Source organism: Lactuca saligna, chromosome 2 (assembly GCF_052625555.1).
Source record: "Lactuca saligna cultivar CGN05327 chromosome 2, ASM5262555v1, whole genome shotgun sequence".
Taxonomy (NCBI): domain Eukaryota; kingdom Viridiplantae; phylum Streptophyta; class Magnoliopsida; order Asterales; family Asteraceae; genus Lactuca; species Lactuca saligna.
In genome coordinates, this window is record NC_136418.1 from 185,410,504 (window position 1) to 185,419,372 (window position 8,869).

At 39.9% G+C, this 8,869-nt stretch overlaps 1 protein-coding gene across 1 annotated transcript in view; it reads right to left on the bottom strand.

Annotated features, from left to right (window-relative positions):
- Positions 1-6,038: 6,038 nt before the first annotated feature.
- Positions 6,039-8,869, bottom strand: part of LOC145028524 (uncharacterized) — a 3,146-nt gene continuing 315 nt past the window's right edge. The window contains exons 1-5 of the mRNA XM_078977217.1: positions 8,702-8,869; positions 8,480-8,598; positions 7,779-8,322; positions 7,228-7,673; positions 6,039-7,084 (exon numbers count right to left, since the gene is read on the bottom strand). The exon at positions 8,702-8,869 is cut by the window's right edge and continues 315 nt beyond it. Coding sequence (XP_078833343.1) covers positions 6,416-7,084; positions 7,228-7,673; positions 7,779-8,322; positions 8,480-8,598; positions 8,702-8,869 — 1,946 coding nt within the window. The 3' untranslated portion in view covers positions 6,039-6,415. The remainder of the gene's footprint in view (positions 7,085-7,227; positions 7,674-7,778; positions 8,323-8,479; positions 8,599-8,701) is intronic.

The following is an 8,869-nucleotide window of genomic DNA, read 5'->3' on the forward strand; positions in this document are numbered from 1 at the left end:
CATAATTTCTTCGTTATAACTCGGATTTCGGCGTTATTTATATGTACGGAACCCTTGAGACATATTCTAAGACTTGGTTAAGATTATTTATTATAAATAATCTTTTTTTCAACAAGTCATTTTCGACACTTATTGCCTCTAAATTGACTAGCCCAGAGCTGAGGGAGTTACAATATGCTTTGTACATTAATGATGAACTGGGTTGGATGACATATAAACTACACTAACATTATCATAGTAAATAATGGTATCCTTGGCAGGCATACAGTGAACCTCAAGAAGAAGATTAAGAATCCAACAAGTTTCAGTCACAACACTTACAACACCATGTATTCGGCTTCGACACTAGACCGCGAAGTCGTATTCTGATGTTTGGAGGACCACGAGAGAATATTGGATCCTAAAAAGACACAACAGCCAGATTCAGATCTTTGTATGATTGGACATTCCACCCAGTTAGTAATAGAGTAGGCAGTGATGTGACAACCCGACACTTTTACACTGTACAATCGATCCATACATCTATAATTCACTTGAATTTAGCATCTTTTAGCAGAATGTTGGGTCCGTACGAGTGCTTTAGGCTTAGTATATCATAGGTATGGGCCTTAAGAAGGGTTAGGAAGGGTGTTGCATCACAAAATCAAGCCAAACACACCAAGAGATGTGTGTGCGGCCAGCCAGCCGCACACCCCCTCCAGCCTCACACCCTACCCTATATATAGTAGAGCACCCCTTTCCATTCACTTTTGGCTGCATCTTCTCTCTCTTTACTTTCTCTCTCTAAAAACATCACCCAAGAACACTTAGAAGGCCTCTAAAACGTGAAGATCATCATCTTTCAGCTTGTTATAGAGGTAAAACACTTGAATCCAAGCCTAAAACTCATAATGCTCTTTATGTTCTTCACCCCTTGAAGGAGTGCGGCCGCACACCTTCATCAGGTGGCCGCTCACACTCAAAACACCCTTCAAAGTGAGGGTATGGCCTCTATAATTGATCTAAGACTTAGTTTGACACTTGAAACCCCTCAAAACCGACACATAGGACTCAAACAAGGAGTGTACGGCTGCACACCCCTGTGTACGTCCGCACACGCCCCTTGTACGGCCGCACACTCCAATGTGCAGCCTCACACGCAAGTCTGGCCGCATTCCGTAGCCGCACACTCATCTTTATGGCCATACACCCACTCTAATACTCATATTTGGCCTTAAACTTGCATAGATCATTAATTATGGGACACGGGACACTTAGTCTTGGTGATTTCAAGCCCTTAGGGTGATTCCTCATCATGTTTAGTCATGAAACACCCTAGCTCTAACTCATATATGTGTCACCATATGATTAATAGGAACCACTTGCGTCCAGAGCATCCGTTGACACTCAACACACATATCAATAGCACACTCGGACTCTACGTTAAACAGTGAGTTCATACCCCTAAATTAACCTTTCAAACGCTTTTAAATGTTTTTATAGGGGGGGGGGGGGGGAATACAAGTCGAATCAAGTAAGTTATAGTACTAGTCATATGCGATTTATAACTTGTTGTCAAAAGAATTTTCTATATTTTCAATTTACCTTGCCAGTAAAGTTGTTTCAAATATTTATCAAACTCATTTTCATGTTAAATTTTTCTAAAAACTACTTTTCAAAATTTTCAAAACTTATTTTATTTTCCAAATCATATCTACACCAATATATTTATATAAGTAAGGATTGAAAGACTTAAAAATGATAACTGACCTTATTTCCTGTTCTTATTTGATTGTGGACTTAGGGTATTAGGTTATCTGTCCGACTGTCGTTGAATTCTTAGTTATATATCATATATTTTTGTTGGATTTAAAAGCCTTCACTACGGTGCAATATCTTCATGTATCAAAAGCATTCAACTAAACAACTCTATTTAACTATAATAGGTATAGTTAAGGATTCCCACTCATTACTACTGTTACTATGATGCGCACTATGGTCAGTATAATTACAAGGCTATATGTGCTATACACTATGCGAAGAGAACACTATACACTATACTAAGGAAACACTATACACTATACGAAGAGACACTATAAACAACATCAAGAGAACACTACATAGTACACTAAAAGAATACTCTATACTATACGAGGAAATACTATAATAGAATGTGATGCACTATTTCTCTATACGACCCATCGCTATGCGATCGTCAGGTAACCAGCGCCTCCTGGAGGGAGAGTGATCACTATGTGTGTAGATCTATACGGGATGGATTTTTCCCCCATCCCGACTGCTAGTTACAGTCCGAGCCTACTAGGCCCAGGTATGACAAAACACTACTACACTATTTGTGACCTGGAGGGTCAACCGCTATACCATTATCACTCAGTATGGTTACATACGAGCTCACATTCAAATCTTAATTAAACACACTAATAATTAAGGGTAAAACAGACTTCTTGAGGTGTATACACATTTAATACTATCCGGAGTTTACATTCACTACAACATTTCACCGGCAGTGACACTGCTGGGGTGAAAACTCTATTCTTTCTTTATATGAACGAGCTTAAAACTATGTTTTCATTACTGATGTTTTCACGAGAAAAACTATTACATTTTCAAAGAATCAAACTTACAAATAACCTTGTCTTGGTAGAAGACTACTTTTGCTGGAAAATATGGGATTTTCTAGGGATCAAACTATTTTCAAACTTTGTTAACAACCATTATACTATGCGATTTGTAAACACCTTTATACAAATAATGACATTAAATACTTATGAACTCACCAGCTTTATGCTGATACTTGTTTTCAAAATAACTTGTATTCTCAGGTCAACAATAAACAGGTACTGATGCAGCTTTTGAGAAGATGGAGCACATATAAGACCCATTTTTTATTTTGTTTATACTTTTGGTGTCTATCAAACTGTACAGAACACACTTGTATTACAAATATTATATTAATGCAATGGATTTTGTTGCTTGTTTTTACTATTATGCATTGTTGTGATACTGTACATGACGTCCTCCACCCCAGAACGTATTCCGCCATTCTCGGTTTTGGGGTGTGATAGAGGGTACGACTAGAAAAGACATAAAAGTGTAGACCATAAGTAGTGGTACCCCGAATATAGCGCAAGATGCATTTGAGAGCGGTGAAATGAGGGTCCTGAGGTTCATACATGTATAAACATATATGTTGGACAACATGGGTAATGTCAGGGAGAGTAAATGTAAGATACTATAATGTACCATCCAGACTGTGATATAAGGTAAGGGTCAGCAACAGGAGGATCAATGTCATCAAAATTAGCAAATAATTTGGTTGAAGTAGATGTTGGTTTGCAATTTTTCATGGAAGCTCGATCAAGAATCTCAGTGGCATATTTGTGTGGACACAAAACAACCCATCAACTGATCTGGTAACTGAGATGCTGAGAAAATAGTGAAGATCCCCAAGGTTTGACATGGGGAACTCGGCACTTAATAAAGAGATGATGTAAGCCAAAAGTTGAGAGGAACCTGTAAGAATAATGTCATCCACATAGAGTAACAAATATGTCACGTGAGCGTCCTGTCCGCAGATGAATAAAAATAAGTCACATCTGCTATGAACAAAACCAATGCGAGAGATAAAAGTGGCGAAGCCCTGAAACCACGCACACTAAGCTTACTTGAGACCATACAACGATCTATGAAGTAACCAGACATAATCAAGACAAGAGGGATGTTGAAAACCCAGTGGCAGGTGCATATATACCCTTTATAAATGTTCATGAACAAACGCATTCTTCACATCTAGCTGTCGAATAGGCTACTTGTGAATGACAATAATGATAAGAACCGTGCAGATAGTAGCAGACTTCACAACTGGACTAAATGTATCGTCAATGCGATCATTAACAATAAGACATGCCTTATGGCAAGATAATGATCCATCTGTATTAAGTTTCTTTTTGAGGATCCAAATATAATTAACTATGTTAGCAGCAAGTGGTCTTGGGACAAGTACCCAAGTTTTGTTAGAGATAAGTGCAATATATTTTTCTATCATTGCATGAAGAGAGAGACTTAATGGACTTGTTAGAGCTAATGGAGGAAGGTGAAGTCGGTTAAATTCGGCTAGTAGGTGTTTGCGGAGATGATCCTAAGGAAGGTAGGTCAGTGGGCTTTAGTTTGTATGGTTCTTATGTGGCGACATAGGATCGGCCATGATTAGACTAAGATGTGTTGGCATCGGTGTTGAAGTGAGAGGATGAGAAGAGCCGAAATCATCAAGAAATGTGTAGGAAGGTGCTTTATTCGGTGCCATTGACCCAAATGGAAAAACAGTTTCATCAAATACCACATGACGAGATATGATGATTTTATTTGCGTCAAGTTGGAGACAATAGTATCATTTGTGGTTCATTGGGTAAACAAGAAAGATGCATGAAATTGATCATAAAAAGAGTTTGTGAGAAGCATCAATATGATGGAAATAAAGATCACCAAACACACAGAGATGATCATAAAATGAGTGTTTATTATATAGTTTATAAATGGGAGTGCCATTATTGAGGGTGGTGGATGGTAGAATGTTTAGAAGGTGAGCAACCACATGAAGAGCTTCGGTCCAATAAATAGGAAGAAACCGAACATAAAATAAAAGAGTGTAAATTGCATTATTTAAAGTGTGAAACATGCATTTAGATTTTTCGTTTGTTGAGAGGTGTACAGACACGAAAAATGAAATTGGATACCGTTTTGAAAAAAAAAAATGATGAAAGTTTTGGTTGTCATATTCACCTCCATTATCGCATTGAAATGACATAATCTCAGGTTTTAAATTGGTTATTGACAAAATTCCGAAATACACAAATTTGTCAAAAACATTGGATTTGGCGTGTGTATGTATTATTAGTATATAGTCGACTATATAGTTGATGATATATGGTCCATTGGCATGGCCTAGATTGCTCTGGCGTGCCAGCCTCGCCTGATGCTCCCTTGTCGGCCTTGTTCGGGACTCTCCTGCGAGCCCGGCCTGATGCTCCCTTACCAGCCTCATGACACATGGTTTATATGACTAAGTCAAGGCCAATATCATTGGTCGCGTATCAATAACATCAGACTGGGGGACTTGATGATATATGGTCCATTAGCATGTCCTAGGCAGCTCTAGCGCATCCGCCTCGCCTGGCGCTCCCTTGTCATCCTTGCTGGGGACTCTCCTGTTGGCCCGACCTGGGGCTCCCTTGCCAGCCTTGCTGGGAACTCTCCTGTTGGCCCGACCTGGCGCTTCCTTGCCAGCCTTTCCTAGTGCGCGCCCGCTAGCCTTTCCTGGTGTGCGCCTGCCAACCTCGCTCGATGCCTCCGAGCGGTCTCGCCCAGCTCCTTGCTAGCTAGGCCTGAATTGGGCTGGCCCAAGGCCTGACCTAATTCCCTTTGACCTAATTGTCCACTATAAATAGAATAGTGTCTCCACCATAGAAGGGGACTCTTCCCCAAGTGGCTCAGCCACCACTGGATCCTTCCTCGGCGGCTCAACCACCGCCCTAGACTCCAGTCAGGTGGCTCAGCTGCCACCCTCCGCCGTCAACTACCATACACCACTAGCACCAAGATGGTTCTCTCTAGCTAAAGAAAACCATCTTTGATCTACCAGATGATCTAACTTAACCGTCGGAGCCCGCTCCCGGGGCACAGTCCCTGGGACGGTTCTAACGACCTTGTCTGTTGTGACCTCGCAGATTCGTTTCCGGCGTAGAAAAACACATCCTTAGAGCAGGTGGTCGGAGCGATGTCGCATCATTTGGCGCCATCCATGGGACTCGAAATTTAAAACTAATAAAGTTTTAGAATTTAAAACTAATAAAAAAACTAATCATGGATAAATTTGTGATTTCAAATCATTTTTGTTACAAAATAACTCATATGAGCTAACTGCACAAGAAATTGAAATCGAAATCACGGGGAGAAACATATAAACTTTTTGATAGCTATCATCTTCATGCTAGTTCGGACAAGTCACATGAACCAATCGTATAGAATGTATGAAAAGGAAATGATAATATTTACATAATTTACATTGTTTTATAAACTGAACTTACAACCGATTAATGTTTCATATATTCACATAACTCAACATTGTTTACATTCTTGTTTTAATCGATGGAAGCACACATGGAGAATTAACAAGTTTTAGAAGCAACAAGAAAGTGGCACACAACTTCACTAATCTAAAATGTAATGTTTACAAAGGGAAAGAAACATGAAGCTTAATTGTGACTCTTTAGATGGCCTTGTAAAGCTGGGGGATGTGTCCCTTCTTTTTGAGCCATATCTTAAAACACTTTGAGTTCCGTTCTTTTTTACTTTGGACCCTCACGTGCACCCCTTAACGAATGGCATCTGATCACGTGAATGAACCATGTGACCTCAGTCAGATCCTGCCTCCGCAACCAACGTGCCATATTATCCCTGCCATCTCATTCACCAGCGTGTCAACCATGTCACGTTCCATCTCCGCCACCAGCTCCTCCGCCTCCTCCTCAAACGCTATCTCTCCGACCACCTTAGTGCAGCTCCTCATGTCACCCTCAATCACCGCGTCAATATCCTCCAACACCCGGCAATCTGCCGCGGGAAAACAAGTAACTTTTTCGCATAACTTTCCGATCAGTTCCGACCCGTACATTTTATATGAATTCCGTCCCGCCGCCCATGGTTTAAAACTTATGTAAGGCTTCAAGATTTCCACAAGAAGCTCGTCTGCTACATCGAATATGAGTTTCCGAGTGATGAAGTTGGTGGTGACTGTGGGGTTAATGAGTTTTTCCAACTGATGGAAAATTGATGGGTGGAGAGGGTGGGAAGGGGAATACCAATGGGTGACGGAGATTGGGGTGGTTTTTTCAATTCCGGCGTGACTGAGGATTCTTGAAATGTACTCAAGATGGTCGGAAACCGAACGACCACCGGTTGTGGTGGTGGTAATGGCGGCCACACCGTTACCATTACTACTGACGTTATCTTGGAACCAGAGCTCGTGGGTCTCTTTGTATGACCGGCTCTGACAACTAGGTAACTGTGTGATGCTCTCTAATGGCACCTGTAAATATCAATAGTATATCTCGTAAAAAATTTGAAAATCAAAATATAAAATATTAAGTATTCGAAAATGGCGAAAACAAAAGAAAATAAAAAAGGTAAAAAATATATAAAACACTGTTGGTACTAGGTAAGGCAATGTACTTGTTTTTGAGATAATGTTGTTGAGGAAGGAGACGCCATGTCTATGTCTTTCTTGAAAGAAATAAATTTTGTTGTTGTGTTGACATTCACAAGATGATTTGATAACGGAGTTGACTTCTTGTTGCATTTCTTCGTAAATGGTTCTTCTTGTTGATGCACTTTTTTCAATCTCAAATCATATTTTTCACTTGCGATTCTCTTGCATTTTTGCACTTTCATCACCGGGTTCTCCTGCTTCACCACGTGTAATTCCTCTTTGATCAATGGTGGTGATCTGCTTGATGATAATGACGATGGACTTTTCATAACTTCTGTAGATGATGATAATGGCGAAGTTTTTGCTGAATTTGAGATGGGTTTGTTGAAATTGTTCTTGATCTCCAGTGATTTGAGCCTCGATGAGCAAGATAGTGGAACTGGTTCATTTTCTTTTGCTCGTACATGTCCTGAAAAGAATTTTATTTAAACTGTTTCATATATAATACGTACATTTATTTCCTAATAAAAACTTGTTGTCATATACTCATACACTAGTATAATTCAATTCGTACCTTGATCATCGAAATAATTAATGGCGGATGGTGGTGGTGATTGTCTCTTCGGTTTGAGTACCACAAGACACTCATCTCTTCTATGTTCTTTCCTTTTCATGGTGTTGGTAATATCGGCACCAACTCTCCTGCTGATATTTTCCCTAACTTGTTGCGCAATCTGCTTCGCATACTCGCTTGTAGTCGACTCACCATATTTCCGCCTGTTTTCTTTGGTGGTTTGGAGGGAAAGGCGGTGGTGATAGTCCACTTCCGTCGACGGCCTGGCGGCGGTCGATATCCGTGGTGTCGCCGGCAAGGAGCGCGTACTAATCTTATGTGATGATAATTTTGAAAGAGGGTTTGATGGGGTGGCATGAGAGGAAGAAGATGAAGGTCTTGGAGATGATAAAGAAGTTCTAGGAGATGAGTTTTCTGGAAGAAGATCAAGACCCATTAATCTTGCAACAAGACTTGGTGTTTTTGAACCAGGAGAGCTGCTGCATTCTGATGATACTTCATCCATTAATCTTGATCTTTTTGTTTTAATTTGAATTCCACCAACCTGTAAATTAAATTATTAAGTTTGAATTAATAATGAATCCAACGACCCTATCGCCATAAACGATAAACAATAATTACCACCATCATGACTTGCTTTACAATATTATCGTTTATCGAATAAAAATTAAAAATTAAAAAAAAAAAAAAAAAGAACTTACAGGAATGATAAAGTCTGTTTCTTGCTTAACTTTTGACAATGATGATGAAGAAGGAGCAGCTTCTTGGACATTGGGTTCTTGTTCCTCTAACTCCAAGCTGTTTCTGGGTGCTTCCACGCCTATATATAATTTACACTGTTACAATTCTGCATATATAAAATACGATCAAACGAGAGAGAGAGAGAGAGAGAGAGAGAGAGAGAGAAAGAGAAAGAGGGTTACCTTTGAGGATAAAGTTGGGTTCTTGAGGGATATTTATGGAAGAATCGGAGATGATCAAGGAAGGTTGGCGAAAGGGAAAATGATGGTGTTGGATATCAAAGAGATGAAAAATGGCGCTCATGCAACCACCTGATGCTGAGGATGAGGAAGAGGATGAAGAAGAAGACG